Source organism: Martes martes (assembly GCF_963455335.1).
Source record: "Martes martes genome assembly, chromosome: 4".
In the NCBI taxonomy this organism is placed as follows: domain Eukaryota; kingdom Metazoa; phylum Chordata; class Mammalia; order Carnivora; family Mustelidae; genus Martes; species Martes martes.
The window spans coordinates 151,576,040-151,592,761 of record NC_137891.1 but is presented as its reverse complement, the minus strand read 5'-3'; the positions used below and the strand labels follow the sequence as shown (position 1 = coordinate 151,592,761).

At 34.2% G+C, this 16,722-nt stretch overlaps 1 protein-coding gene across 2 annotated transcripts in view; it reads right to left on the bottom strand.

The window, feature by feature from the left end:
• Window positions 1–16,722, bottom strand: part of FAF1 (Fas associated factor 1) — a 464,195-nt gene that overhangs the window by 230,437 nt on the left and 217,036 nt on the right. For both annotated transcript variants that reach the window (XM_080801413.1, XM_080801414.1), the window contains one exon: window positions 8,426–8,531. In XM_080801413.1, the coding sequence (XP_080657539.1) occupies window positions 8,426–8,531 (106 nt within the window). The remainder of the gene's footprint in view (window positions 1–8,425; window positions 8,532–16,722) is intronic.

Here is a 16,722-nt window from a genome sequence, read left to right as displayed (position 1 = left end):
ATACACTAAATCATCTTGGAAACTAGTTTTGCAGTTATTCACAATAAATATCATTAACATTCCTTCTCTGAGCCTCTCTAGCCTAGTAAGGTGACCCTGTACAAAGATTCTGATTGATCCTATGTCTGTCTATTTTGGTTAAGCTACAAGGCCATATATGGGGACAGCTGCACTTTGGGAGCAACTTAAAACAAATTTCATCTTAGTGGCATCTAATCCAGTGCTTGGTACAAGACGCATGTAAAAGTCAGTGTCAAAATTAAACAATGCCGGCTTTGCAATGAACAGATGCTTTTGCCTTGCAGCTGTAAAAACCTTAAAACAATCCAGTACTCTACTGTCTGGTCACGCAATGACCACAAAGCAAGGAATACATTTTGTCGTTTATAAAAAAATGTTTGTTACAAGCTTTTAAAGTTTTTTTCGTTTAAAAATGTTTTTTTTTTAAAGGAATGTAATGAGGGTAATAATAAGGTAATATAGCTCTAAACTGAGCTATAAAATTTTTTAAAGTTTTATTTTTCATACTAAATATGCTTGAAAAAGAACTCCTTGACTAGATAGTATTAAGTCATACAGAAGACACATTAGATGAAAGAAAAATTATCATAAATAGATGTTTAAGGGGTTATGGCCAAATAATCTTTAGTATATAAGGATAAACATGTAAATAATTTTTAACAAGCAGGCCTTAATATACCTTGAATTAATCTAGGTTATGTTTATGAGAACTTTATATTCACTTACCCATCCTTTGATTTACTTCTTTTTCTCTCTCTCTCTCTCTTTTTTTTTTCCTGGGGTTGGTCCGGGAGAAGAATGAGGTCATTATTCTTATTTTATGGCTGGAGGATACTTAAATGTTAAAATATTTCTCAGCTTAAATAACATGGTACCTACCAAATCTATAAAAAAAAAAACTGTAGCCTTTTCCAACCCTTCCCCTACAGGACAGAACCTTGTCTCTGGCATTCAGGAATCTAGGGGTTAATATTTTAATACTGAAATAAACTCTTCTTCATGAGGAGAAAGGCTCCAACCACTGTGCCTATGAAACCAAAGAATCAGCCCCACCTAAGTAAGTGACTGCATGGTCATGGTCAAACCATGTCTGCTAACTGAAGTTTTAGATTTAAAGAGAGCTTTATATGGTACCTCCAAGAAAGTGAATCTAGTAGTCCACCGTCAGTTTTAAATAGTCCACTGCAAAATAATTTTTCAGTAAGTTTTCCTAATCATTCATATTTTTTCCAGAAATCCTTTTCTCCCAAAGGACATTAATTCATTAACACATCATTGTTTATAAATTTCATTATACGTTCTCTTGGTTGAAGATTTAGGGATCCCCCGTATATTCTTCCCCACCTCAAAACTTATACTTAAATGAACAAAGTCCCAAAGTAATGATATTAATAAGAAATGAATCAAATTTTATTTTAAATATCAAAGAAGGCATCCTACTATTAAAAGTCTGAAAAATAAAATAAAATGTTTTTGTAGTTGTTTTTACATTTCTACATTTTATGTACTAAGAATATAATTAACATATATTGATATATAAAGTATTATTAGTGCTTTATGCCTTTTAAAGTATAAATTCTAGACATTCATTGAAAGAGATGGGCCAAACTTAGAAATAGTCATCTCTATGACTTGCTTACAATTAGTTTACAATTATCTTTAAGTTATATATTACTAGCATGATTTTGTTTTATTCTTTGCTAATAACTATAATAAAAATGCACTTGAATTAGTGTCAATATGCCATCAAACAAAAGTAGACCATGCAACAAAAATGTATTAGAATTAAACTTAAAAGTATAAAAACACAAAACTGACACGCCCTAGATATGATCTCTTGTATCTTATCTAACCCACAAACTTAGAAGAATCCATTATTTTACAGTGTCCGTATTCCAAATCACAACTGCACATAATAAACAGCTTTAAGGATAACCATAAATCTGCACAAACTGGGCTTGCTAATTTTCTTGTTGTGTCATAATAACTTTGGTTAATAATTAGAGTTATGTTAACAAGAACTATATGAAAATATTTTGTTTGGAAGTGTATTCCAATTTCAGGTTATTAATTATACAATTCCGTTCACATTTAATGGACTTTAATATACTATATATTTTTATGGGGCCATGCAGAAATTTGCAAAAATGGTTGACTCAAATAAATGGTTCTCTATTAAGTGCATTTTATCCTTTTGGGTTCACTCAATAACAGCAATATATTTTTAAAGTATAAATTTTACTTAAAAAATACATAAGTAAGTCATAAACCAAAAGCTAACAGATGTGTGACTTCTAATTAGTTATAATAATCTCTGCTTCAATGCCATTAGAATGAGCCTTTCTTTTCTTTTGAAAACTAAAAAAGCTTTCCTTTGAATTTTAAACTGTCAGGGTGCTTCAAAGTCAATGTACAAAATCTGCTTTGATTAAAAATTTTAGACATCTACAGTGATAACTTTATGAAAGGAAAATATTAAATTATAATTATCCTAAACAGACACAGTCTTGTGAAACTAACCCTACATTCATGTTAAAACACAAAGAGTTGAATATAATGAATTTGATTCATCCTCGGACACAAAGCTTCACCACAGTAAACTCAGTCAACTGTTGCTCTTGCGCCTATATTCATGGTGCTTAAATAGCGCACTTTAAAACAAAAAAAACTCCAATTGGCTTTTCATATATCCACCCTCCCCAAAAATAACGCACTTGAAAAACTCAAATGATATGAAAGGCTTCAAGGCCTCTTTTCTCCCTTTCATAGCCCTTTTTTTTATTTCTGTTTGCAGTAATCTGCCTTTCTCTTTCTCTTTCTCATTGCTACAGAGCAAGCGAGGAGGCTCAGAGCTTTGAAAAGGGGGCTCAGTGTGTAATGGGTCCACTAGAATTAATTTACTTGCACCAAATCCATTGAGCACAGAGGGTTTTTTTTTTTCTCCCCCTCTCTCTCTCTGTCTCTCTCTCTCTTCTCAAATCATTTGGAGTCGAACGCAGCCCCCAGCCTTTGTAATTCTAGTAAAGCACTTAAAGTGCACAGTAGGTGTTCATGAGGACCATCTGGTCAAAAGCAAAACAAGCTGCTGATTTTGCCTTTGAATAGAATGAAGCAAGTGTGAATTAGTCTCTTCAATTAGCACTATTACAACCTGTCAAGTGCATATTGTAAAACAGGATTATTACAGTATTGGTCACCAGTGCAATTATTTACTCTCTGCCTTTTCTTGCATATAAAAATGTCTTATGTTTATTAGTTTCTGATAACTGAACATAATTTCTCTTAACCCAGACATTTCAAAACTACCAACACGCAAATCTCAGATTATGAAACATGGTCAGTTAAGATGATGTTAGGATACACATATCTTAAGTAACAAAGGACTAAAGCATTGCCTTTAATTCTTAACAAAATTTCATTGTTTCTATCTTCTTGGAAAATAAGTGAAAAATACTAATATGGGCTTAAAAAAAATTTTCCCAGAGAGATTATTCTAAAATACTTTTGGAGAGAGACTTGTCAGTTCCAAAGGGCTGCACTGTAAATATTACTTAAACTATTTCCTAAGGGGATGATTTACTAAGAATCACAGGTAACTTCAATTTTTATAAAATGATCATTAGCAATTTGTTCACTTATAGTAGTTAGTATGACTTGAACAGATTATAAAATTCAACTTGAAATGAATAATATACATGCATATTAAAAGAAACTCATAATGTCCTTTTCTGAAAGCTGAATAAAGGCTTGAATTCATTGCCCAATTGCTTAAGAAATTATATCCATTCTTGCTAAGATGTCATTTGTGATTTCAAATTAAAAAAAATCAAACTATGATATATGCTAATTAAAATGGGTTCATTCTAATTGAATTTATATATGCCATTTATCTTGAAGTAAATTTATAAACCACTTAAACTTTTAATTAAATAAGCACACAATTTAATTTACCCTCTTGCATATGCACATTCTCAGCTACTCTACTCTTCAGTTCTGTGCCAGCACCCCCACCCTCTCTGAACTGGAAAACAAACAAACAAACAAAACAAACAAACAAAAAAACTATACTTAAAACATTTACAGAAAGGCATGCTAGTAAGTAGTTATAGTCAACCCAATACCAGAAAACTGCTTATTAGTACAATGTATAAAAAACTACATATTTAATACCATTAATGATCTCCAGCATCAAAGGAGAATAGTTTAAAATACACGTTACTCAAGTAAGTTCAGAAAGTAGCAAGTAGAAAAATAGGCACAAAACCCAACGCAAGTTTCAAATGTGCAGAACCAGAACAAACGTTACGATTTCACAATTATTTAGACAAGATTATTTTTAAAGACTGGTATGATTTATGTATTTAGTTCACTTCTTGTCGCCAATTCAAACTACTGGCTTCTCACTTGACAATCACTATATTAGTAGTGAAATCTTTCACCATTCTATGCAAGATATATCTTTATAGGTCATCAATTTTCCCCTTTCACTCCCCTTAAGAACTAAATCAACATTAATAAGAAAAGTGAGAATTCTAGGGTAAAGTGAAACTTGGAAGAGGATTTAAATAATTCCAATAGCTATTTATCATGTTTCTCACTATAACAGATAAGTAATACTCCATGATTCCATATAAAAAATACTTAGGTTTCTTATTATTATTCTGGGTCATGTGTGTATTCCTTAAGTTTGTAAGACATCTGCAAAGAAAAGTGGGTATTTTGCCTAATAGAAGCTTTTGCAATAGTAATATGGACAACAAAGAATTAGTTTCCAAGAAAAGTTGGCGTGATTTCAGGGACTTCATATCCTTTTCCACACCTGGGTTTAGGATTTGTGCTAGGCAAATCAATCTTTTCCCCTTAATTGAACCAATCCCGAGTGCATTTGTAATCACAGATTTTAATAGTATTAGACAGTATTACTAGAATCTGTATAATCAACTGTTTAAAAATCTGAATTCTCAGTGTAGAAAATTCATTAAAATAAGGTAAGCTTGTTTAAATTTTCAAAGAAATTCACTGTTTTAAAGTGTGGCAAGTAGCTACTTCAGGGCCTAAAAGGGTGGAAAGACAGTCTTGAAGTAATTGTCATATTATCTGATAATTTCACAAACTATTTGTTGAAATGGAAAAAGAGAAAGGATTTTTATTCTATGACTACTTGCAACTTTCCAGTCTGACCTATTTATGCTATCACTGTCTTTTCCTCAAATAGAAGGATAATGTAAGTGAAATGATTTGTAAAGAGCTTAAAAAAATCCTCAATATCTAACTAGCTTAAATTAAAATCTAGAGCACCCAAAGGACATAAGTCATGCATTGTAAGGCAAGAGACCAGAGAGCCAGAATGAACAAACACTTGCGCAACTACGGTTTATCACCACTAACTTGCATGAACATATGGTCACTGAAGAGTTTATTTGAAATTCAAACTGCATCTAAGTTCTATTTTCTAATTCAGTATTTTAAAAAATGTATTTTGTCTAGTTAAACGTTGAAATCATAGTGCCTTTTTCAACCCTATTTCATTTAATACAAATTTGTCTCTGGGGGAAAAATATTGCAAAAGCTTTTTTTTTTTTTTTTTTTTTTTACATACACAAGGCTTTCAAGATTTAAAAATAGCAAAAAATGGGCTGTTTTTTCACCTATAGCAAAAATAATATACTCTTACCCTGGAAAAAGAATCAGGTGTTTTACTTCCTTTCCCTCATATATTGGTCAGAATTCATCCTTGGAACTATTAAACAACACTGAAAAGATATTTCTAAAACTGATGACAGAAATTAATTTATAATTTAAGATACATAGCATCATTAAACTTCCACATTAATAGCAAAAATTCTAGCATTTATAAAATTATACTGTGAAATCATATCAACATTGTATTTTTATTGTGTTGCAAACTGACTTTCAATCATACAACAAAAAAGGACATACCTAAGTGTCACTTTGGGTTGCAGGGCTGTAGCATCAGAGCAACTATTCCTCCTGAACCACTGCCTAGTAGTCCCCAAGTATTCCATAAGTTGAAGAAGAAAAGTCTCAGGACTAGACCTACAGAGTGTGATCCTAGACCCAGAGACTATAATCCTATATTTTTTTTCTAAATTGTACAGAATAAAAGAGCCTATAAGCAACTGTCTATTCACAAAAAGCACTGATACTAGAAATTGCGTTTATTTTGTCCTGGCACCTAGAATTTCAAAATATTATTTTAAATAAACTTAAAAAGGGGAAAAAAAGAAAAAGAGTAAATCGAACTCTTGTGAAGAAATACATAAGAATATCTGTCTTTGCAAAAATATTTCTGGGACATTTTTCATTTAGGAAATGGTATGAAAAAGGTTTACTGTTTTCGAGTCCTTGAAGCTTAAAATATATTTGATAATCTAAATAGCAGGCCATGGAGAACAGTTTCAGCCAACTGTGGCGCACAATGGCACATTTACAGAATTTTAAATATTTCTTTTAATAATTGATGTAGTCATTTTGAATCATTCTGCATAGGATATCAGGTGTGAGCAGATTGCATTAACGCTGCTTAAACATTTCAACTTGTCAGTATGGCCAACTCGATTTCGGAAATATTTGCAGTATTTTCCCATCGAAACAGTAATAAAGGCAAAATAAATATATGCCACTACTTTATAATCACCGAACATTAATGAATATTTTATGTCTTTTTAAATCTCCCTGTTTAATTTAAAAGGGTGAAATTAAGTCTCCTCCCTGCAATATGCCAATTATCTGTAAATCAAACAATAACTTGGCCATTATGCTCCTTTTTGTTAATATAAGAGAAGCTAATTTGAAAACACTGAATGACATTTTTAGACTATCAGTTTAATAGTCCTTTCTGCCCTCTTGTGGGAGAAAGTTGAAACACACTCAAACTATAGAAATGTTAAAAAAAAAAAAAAAAGTAAAAACTGGCTATAAAAATTTCAATCAGAAAGAAAAATAAAGCAGTGTGTATTTATCCATCATACATTGTACTAGTCTTCAATTTAAAAAAGTAAATCAACAACAAAATGAAATTTATTTTGTATTATTTTTGCTTTTGTGATTAAAATGGAGTTGTTTTGAAACTAAATTGCCTTATTTAATTACATCCAATATAGAATTTAAATTTTACTACCATGAAGTTATTAGAATAAATCTGGTATACTGCCATAGTTAAACATTATTTCTAAAGTAAAAGCATCAATGATTCTCCAAGGAATTGAAAATTTAGAGACTAGAACACCCATTATAGAGGTTAAAATGAAATGCCAACCAATATGTTTAAAATCCTAGAAAAAAAAAAATTCAAATAACTCAAACTTATTATTCAAAGCAGGGGTCAAGAAAAGTTTTAAAGATTTTAGTTACTAGTCAACAAACTATTCAAGTGATAAACAGAGAAAATAAACTTCAAACAATGAACTACTTATGGCAAATTCAGAAACTGAAATTCATTGACAAAACATCCAAAAAGGAAACCATTAATAATCTAACTACTACTAAAATAATTCATATACATCTGAAAAATGATTGGGTGAAAACAACTCATTCTTTCAATATGACATTAATAATTACTAAGCAATGTAGACCAAGAAAAAATTTATGAAATAATCCAAGATTAAGCATAATTATCTTTATAAAAATATTAGTAGACAAATGATTGTTGTCTTCACAATTAACAAGATGTAATTGTCATAATCGTCATCTCAGTGTTTCTAAATACAAGTCCTGTCAAAGCCTTATACATTTTCCCCAGACGGAGATAAATTACTGGCTTTTAAGTGGGTGGGGCCACAGGCAAAAAGGTACCTTTTCTCTCTTGGGGGCGGTTCTTTTTTGAAACAGTGGCCCTGGTTGGCCATGTTAAAGAAAATATTGACACTATATCTCAGATATTCTAAGCTAAAAACTGACAGTCTCCAACAGCATCTCACGAATACTGCCTAATGTTGGGATTGAGCTACTAAAGAAAAGCCTCCTCAAACTCCTTTTGGAAAAAGGCAGTGTACACATTATAAATAATATATTTGAGAGCAACCTTTCAAATAAAATATAGGCATATTAAAAAATGCATGCTGTCAACAATTTCCAAATTAATATTTTGACTTACTACTAGAAAACCATAAAATACATTATATAACAATGAGTAATTTTTAGCAAGGTTTTAAGTTGACATTTTTAAGATTTATCAAGAGCTCTCATTTATAACATCTATTTTTCTAGGTCAAGTCGTTTAATAGATCTACAGTAATCATTGATGCTCCAGTTAATTAAAATTAAGAACCCAATAATGAAACATAAAGAGAGTTTCCAACTAGAACAGATAAGCCCTCTTTAACAGGGTCAACATTAGCTATAATGAGCTACCTTTATTCCTTAGCTGTGAGACATAACTCACCTCTTGAATGGTACTGCTTCCTGAGAAGTTCAGGTTGTACTCCCGCTGGACTTCTCGGTGGGTGATGATCAGCATGAAGTTTTGATTTAATGATTCCTGCAGGGCACTGAAAGGGTTGAAAGAAAAACAAGGAACTCTGAGATGAACATGTTCTAGCTTGCTTTACAGCTAGTGCAAAAACCCCAGGAGTACCATAACCTCCACACAGGCATGTCCGGGCCCAATGTTATCATCTTTTCAGCTCCTAAAGGCAAGAGAGGATGCAAAGAGCAACCAAGGGGAGCTAACCTGTTAACTCCTTCTCTACCAAGGTGTTTTTAAATTTCTAGAATTCTAAACTCGGTGTATACATAAGAATTTTCTAGAAGTCATATGCATATGTATTTCCTCCAAGAGAACAAAATTTTTTAATTATATAAAATCCCAAACATGCTACTAAGATGTATATTCAGACTCTGGTTCAAATCCAAGTGAAATATAAAATATTATTTATCCTCATGAATGTTGTTTAAGAACAGAAATACGGTTTAACTCAAAATTCAGAAAATATCGAAATCTACAGAACTTTAACTGCTATATCAAAATTACCTAAAAACATCTGTGCTTTCACTTAGAACTCAGGAATACACAGAATTTAGAAATTGGAGAATTCAGAGCAACATTAACCAAAATGTTAGAAATGTGTCAGGACCATAAAGAGTAAATGAAATTAACCACATAAATTAAGAAACATAAACCATGGTTCTATTTGTTTATGACAATATTAAAAAACACTATCAACACTGAAAATAAAAATCTGCCACAGTTGTGTATAAATAATCTATACTGGCAGCCTTGAGTATAATTGTGCCATGCTTGTAGAACTGGGGAAACAATTTGGATGTGCTACACAGTTTTGGCCTCCATTAATCCTCCTTTGCTATTCTATAACTATGCAATAAACATACATGCAACATACGATTAGGATTAAGAAGTTGTCTCTCTCATTGTCTCTCATAGAGTTCCCAGGTTAATTACAGACTAAAAATACCTAGGAAACACCAAAATACATCATGAAGTATTATTGATCAAAATCAAAGGAAATGATATCCAAATAAAATAGAGTTTCTTTAGGCAGAAAGCTTTGTCACTGTATCCTTAGCAGTTAAACATAATGCCTATCACACTGTAGATAAATATTTATTGAACAATGAGTAAATTGTGAATTTCCAGAAGGCAAGAGTCTTACTCATCTTTGTATCTCTGAAAACAATGTTACTTTCTAGAAAACTACCAAGGGATTAAGATTTTTATTTTGATTCATGTCTTTCAACATTAAGTCAACGCTTTGTATTATTCCAGGCATTAAGGAAACCAACCCAAATACACAGGTCCTATCCATAAAATACTTTACAATCTAAGAAGGATAGACAGATATATAAATAGCCAGAGTAGGAAATTGGAAAAAAGTGAAAGAGGGGAATGGTTACGGTAAGCTTCAGAGGAGAAGAAAAATGCAAGCTGAAATATGAAGGATCAGTAGGACCTTTGTATTTATCATTTGGAAGGCATGAAATTTTTGCTTCGTTTGGGGAAGAGAGAAGGGTGGCACTTTTTAGACAAGAAAATAATAAGTGGAAGAACACAGCATGTTCATTCACTCAGTTAACATGTATTTATTGAGCACCTATGTACATTTATGACATTGCTCTAGCTGCTAGGGATAAGGTAGTGAACAAGAAAAATATGATCCCTGCTTTCATGAAACTTACATTCCAGTAAAGGAGACAGACAATAACCAAATAAATGAGTAAGTAATTTAAGAAAATACTAAGTGCTGTGAAGTAAATAAAACAGGATTACAATTAAAAAGGTAAAAGAAGGGCAGAGTGAAGGGAATTATTTTCAACAGAATAGTTAGGGAAGGCATCTCTGAGGAAGTGCCATTTAAGTTGAGGCTGGTATGATAAGAAAGAGATAGCAATAGTCTGATCATGTAGGTCCTTGCAGACCATAGTAAAGAACTTGATATTTATAGTAATTGCAACGGAAAGCCACTGGAGGTTTTACACAGGGAAATAGTTAAGAACTGACTTACATTTACATGTATACAATATTATTCCGGCTGCTCAGGCTATGGTGAAGAAAGAGTAAAGGCAGGGACAGCTAGGAGACTTAGGAGGCTAGTCCTGGCAAGAATTGGTGGTGACTTGGACTACTTTAGTAGAGGTAATAGAGGCAAACAGGGTGAAGTGTTGTCAGGTTCAGGTATCTTTTAGAGGTAGAAGCCATACAAATTACTAACGGAATGAGAGAAAAACATAACCCCAAGTTTCTGGCCTAAGCAAATGGAAGGATGGAATTGCATTCAACAAGGAAAACTGGGGTAGGAACAGGTTGGGTGGGGAAATTAAGAGTGAAGTTTTGGATATATTAAGTTTAAGATGCCTATTACATATCCAAAAAGAGATATCATGTACATCTATACAGAGGTGAATGTCAACAAACACAGCTCAGAGCAGAAGAGTTCATAGCACATAGAATGTTTTCAGATTTTGTGAGCAAAAGAAATAACCTAGAGAAATAAGTTGTTTAGAGAAAAGGAGAGAGGCCATGATGGAGACCTGGGCATTCCAATCATTTGAAATCAAGCAGAGGAGGAGGAATCAGAGCAAAGGAGATTGATAAATGGTCAGTGAGATAAGAGAAAGACCAAGAAAGTCTAGTATAAGTAACTGTTTTAATTAGGAGAGCATGAGCAATTATGCCAAGTGATACTGAGACATTAAGTGTAGAAAGGCCAGAAAAATCACAGTGTTGAGGAAACTGTGAAAAGTTCATTACAACCACAATAAAGGATGTGTGAAAGGAGTGTCATGAGGCTCACACAGTAGGCTGCATTAAAGTTCGGTATTTGTATATTAAATGAACTTGGGGTTAAAAGAGGTAAGTAATGGAAAGCCTACTTGGAATTTCAGGGCCTTTCATAGGTAGACCTACTTTGCAACTATTCTCCACGATTTGGCTTTTGCTTTAGAGTTTGGCTAACTTCTCATGTCATGGCTAACTTCTTCACATGATACTCAATTCAATCTCTCTTCATGTTGTTCTCATCCCCTTTCGCAACTATCCCAACACCGCACAGCTTTCAGGCCACCTCATTGCCTACCACTTGTATTTATTATAGACTCCCTCTTCTCTGAATTCCTTTATCATATAATTCATTCAATACTTAATAATAGCATATTCTTTATAGTTTGCTTTGTTTCATGTGTGGAAGTCCTAAATTCAAGACTATAAGCCTTTTCAGGATAAATATTTTAATACTCATCAGTATTTCCCTTGGCAACCAGCATATTCAAAGGTGATTCAATCGAATCCTATATACAATTAAGGAATAGTTCTACACATTCTGAACTGCATATAACTGCTTACTTTTTGAGCCTAACTGTGAAGTGCCATTTTATTCACAAAATTGTGGTTCAGAAAGCTTAAGTAATTGCCCAAGGTCATGCAGCTTCAAAAAGACGAAACCAAGTTTCTAAACTATATTTAAGTCTGTTCTTTACAGCATCCTATCTCCCAAATGGCTAGGCTGCTTTAGGGATACAAAGATAAATAAGACTCCTGCCTGCTAGGAGTTCAGAATTCATTCTTCCTATAATTATTTGATTCTTATTATTTGTAACAGTCAGGATAGACTATTCACAGAATTTAAAAGAGTTGTGAAGATTGTGAAGAAAGGAGACAATACTCTAAAGTAATATGAAGAATGGATAGTGACTTGACAGGTAGCTATGAAGGATGATTTCAGGCATAGACTAGTTTGAGCAGAGATGGAGACTGGAAAATAGAAAGATGTAGAAGGCAATGAGGAAGAAGTGTAAGGAAATGTGAAGAAGGGTTTGTGAAAAAGAAAACTTAAAAAAATTAAAGACCACCATTATGGGGCTACAAATGCAAGGTAAGAAGCTCAGAATTCTATAATTTTGATGATTATATAGAGCCTCCTTTATCTTTACATATGAATGTACACATATATTTAATACCTTTAGTGCTTGCCTTTATGCAATTCCTTAGATATGTTTCTTGATCTTAATTGGCAGACTTGTGCAATAGCTTTGCAAAAAGGTTTGCCAGTATGAGCATTAACTGCCAGACTACTTTAGAAGATCACTTTTGGGGGGACGCCTGGGTGGCTCAGTTGGTTAAGCGGCTGCCTTCGGCTCAGGTCATGATCCCAGCGTCCTGGGATCGAGTCCCACATCGGGCTCCTTGCTCAGCGGGGAGCCTGCTTCTCCCTCTGCCTCTGCCTGCCACTCTGTCTGCCTGTGCTCACTCGCTCTCTCTCTCTAACAAATAAATAAATTAAAAAAAAAAAAAAAGATCACTTTTGGGGCATCTGGGTGGCTCAATCAGTTAAGTGTCTAACTCTTGATTTCAGCTCAGGTTATGATCTCAGGGTCTTGAGACTGAGCCCTGTGTCAGGCTCCACACTGGGCGCAGTCTGCTTAAGATTGTCTCTCCCTCACTCTTTGCCCCTCCCTCCCTCTAAAAAACAAAACAAAACAAAAAACCAACAAAACCTCATCACTTTAGTCTAGTTCTATAATTTCTCGGTAGTCCTGGCAGAGGTTAAGTTGGCCAGAGAAAATATTTATAGCTTTAAACTGCTTGAAAGTCATAGAGCCAGATTTGAGTCCCTGCTCCACTACTTGCTAGTTGCTTGGTTTTGAAAAATCAATCATACATTAAACACATTTGCTGAATGTCTACCACATAAGGCCAATTTTAGGTACTTAATTATTCTGCAAATTCTCAGTTTCCTCTTCAGGAAAAGGATATTAATCCTTCATAGAAGAATGAATATTAAATTTTAGCCAAGCAGGAATTTTTTTTCCAAGTGGAAATTTTTATTGCATATGAAATAGAACACTTTTGAGTGTTCTTATAATAATAACAAAACATTGGGGCGCCTGGGTGGCTCAGTGGGTTAAAGCCTCTGCCTTCGGCTCAGGTCATGATCCCAGGGTCCTGGGATCAAGCCTTGCATCGGGCTCTCTGCTCAGCAGGGAGCTTCCTTCCTCCTCTCTCTCTCTGCCTGCCTCTCTGCCTACTTGTGATCTCTGTCTGTCAAATAAATAAATAAAATCTTAAAAAAAAAAAAGTTAAAAAAAATAATAATAAAACATTAATAAAAAGATCTTTAGTGTTTTTGTGGCAGTAATTTTTCATTTTTTAGTTCCATTCCTCTACAGGAGTTCATAGAGAATAAAAGTTTTTTTGATGCACTGAACATAATTATATATTATGCCTAATGTTATCCAGACTCACTCACAGTGTTCTTTTTTACACAGGTCTTGCTTGGGGTTGATATACCACATTCATGCTCCTTGTGAGAATGGTTCACCTGGAGGAGTAACTATTATCTGTGACCTGACTCATTTACTTCGCCATTAACAATGATGGCTAGCCTTTGATGAGTGCTACCATGTATCAGGCATTAAGAACTTCATGTCAACTTTATGTAGTTATGACTATCATTTTTCATTTTATAGATGAAAAAACTGATGTTATATTACTTGCCTCATGACACACACAAAGTAAGTAGCAGTGACCCAGGTCTAACTCAGGATTTGTCCTCTAGGTGCTGGGGAAGGGAGCCCAGTAAAATCACAGTTCTGCCTTCACTGAGTTTATTGAGAGATTGGGAGACAAGGAAATTTACAACTCCTCTTTGGTACTGTTTGCTAAGAACTCTAATACCACTTCACCTAAGTTGTTATGGAAATAAAGAGGAAGAATAGCTAAATTTAACCATAGTCTTTCCACAGAAGCTGGTATATCAACTGAGTAAGTTTGTTTCTTAGTTTTCTGAGGGGTTTTTCCTTGGGGGGTAGAGGGACTGAAATGAAAGAGGGGTAAAAGCAGTAAAGAATTTACTGTGGTCATTGGCATAATTTGCAAAGACTTTATTGCTAAAATATTATCTAGGCAACTGATTCTAGCTGCAACTTAGCAGAATGAATTGCATCCTCACCTGTTACTGCACCTAGGAGCAATTTTCTAAGTGTCTTCTAAAGGTTGGGTAGCATAGTTAGCCTCAGATAATCCACCTTCAAGCAGTTTCTTTTACTTCAAAATGCAAAGTCATTCATGCTACTTCAACTTTTGACCTTTAGAGTAGCTCTGAGGACGACTGCCAACCAAAGTGGGTAAGTGAGAAATACCATGAAATAATTTGTTTTAAATGGTATGTTTTCTCTTCAATTAGAGGGAGAAGGAAAGGTATAGGCAAATGTACAACCTTTTAAAAATAGTTTGAATTTTTAACCCATAGCAAGAAATGGTTTCAATAGAGTATCTATACTCTCCTCATTGTAGGGTTTTTAATTTTTTATTCTTCATCATGATTTTCCTTTAAATTAGAATATTTGCATTACCAACAAGAAGATGATTTGGGGGGCACCTGGGTGATTCAGTCGTTTAAGCAACTGCCTTCGGCTCAGGTCATGATCTCAGGGTCCTGGTATTAAGCCCCAAATCCGGCTCCCTGCTCAGCAGTGAGTCTGCTTCTCTCTCTCCCTTTGCCCCTCCACTCACTGTTAGGTGCTCCCTCCCTTTCTCCCTCTCTCTCAAATAAATAAAATCTTGAAAAAAAAACCCGATGACTTTGTTTTTATAAACAGGCAAGAGCTGTTAATACTTAGCATTTCTCTACCTTCAAATTCAGAGTGAAATTTAACGTTTAAACTGTAGTAAGAATCACGTACATTGCTCCAAGCTTAAAGCTAGTGGCTATGTGCAAAAAATATAATACACTACAATATAATACAATGAACATTAATATTTTTATGCAACAGTAGACCAAGTGTTAGATATTTTCATATAAGCTATCTCATAACTCCCCTAGCCAGTTTCTTCATGTTAAAATTGGCAGGGAGTTCGTTGAGGGGTAGATGCCTGGGTGGGTCAATCAGTTGAGCCTCTGACTCTTGATTTCAGCTCAGGTCATGTTCTTGGTGTTACAGGATCAAGCCCTGCATTGGACTCCATGCTCAGCACAGAGTCTGCTTGGGATTCTCTCCCTCTCCCTCTGTCCCTCCCCCCACTCACACTCTCCCCTTCTAAATAAATTAATAAATAAAATCTTTAAAATTGCAAGGGGAGGATACAAGACAGGGAACTATAGCAAGGAAGGAAGGTAGGAAGCTCACTCCCTTAAAATTCTCAATATTATAACTAACCATTAATATTGAAGTCACCAACACAACACTAGAATTTCTAGATATCTGCTAGATATCTAGATAATCTGGTAGAATTTCTAGATAATCTGGTAGAACACCCCTTCTCTGCTTTCTTTTTTGTCCAGAAGTCTTACACTTCTAGTGCCCTTCCATTAGCAGAATGTCCACCTCTGCCTGGGGTGATCCTGTTTCAATTTAACCATAAGTATTTATCAGAAATCAAGAAGCCATCTATAAAATATCTGTCTTCCAATAAGTTCTCTGGGTTAGTTTAATACATTTTATATTCCCCTCCATCTTTTTTTAATAAAGGGAAAATAACGTGTAGCAAATTTTAACACACAGGCCCCAGTAAATAAATTTGAAGCTAGATACACTTTTATTACATGTGGACATGAAAAGCCATAAATTATTAGCCTCTATGGATCAAGTATTGGTAAAAGCAACGCTATGAAATAAATGTAACAGTCTACTGTATCAACTGAGTTTACTTCACACTGAGAAAGCACTTTAGTGATCCACTTACACAGAAAGCACACGGCTATTTAATATGTATGATGCAGTGATTTTTCAAGGTTAACTTAAAGCCGCATTATGGTAGTGAAATAATCATTTGATCATCATGTAGTTATACACCTGCTGGTAATTCCTGATTAAGAAGAATGGCTTTCTTCCTGCCAAATAGCAGCAGGCCCATTTCATAGGGTAGCACAGTAGTAGGCAGGGTATCCTGCATCAAAGATAATAACAGTAATTTAAGGATTTCCTTTCCAGCAAGTCCTTGAATCAAGAATTCCCTCTTAAATTCTTCAGCTAGCAAATTTGGCGGGGCTACACCACAGTCTTCCTATTAAAATAGTTAACTAGTTCTAAGAGAAATACTCTTACAAGGTATAAACTCATCCAGATTAAACAACCAAACTAGGAAGCACAATAAATTCAGACTTAGGTTTCAGGGCTCTTGCGGACTGAATGTTTGTGTCCCACCCTTCCTCCCCCACCCTGCTAAATTCACAAGCTGAAAGCCTAATCCCCAATGTGATGGTATTTGTCGGTAGGGCCTTTGGAAGG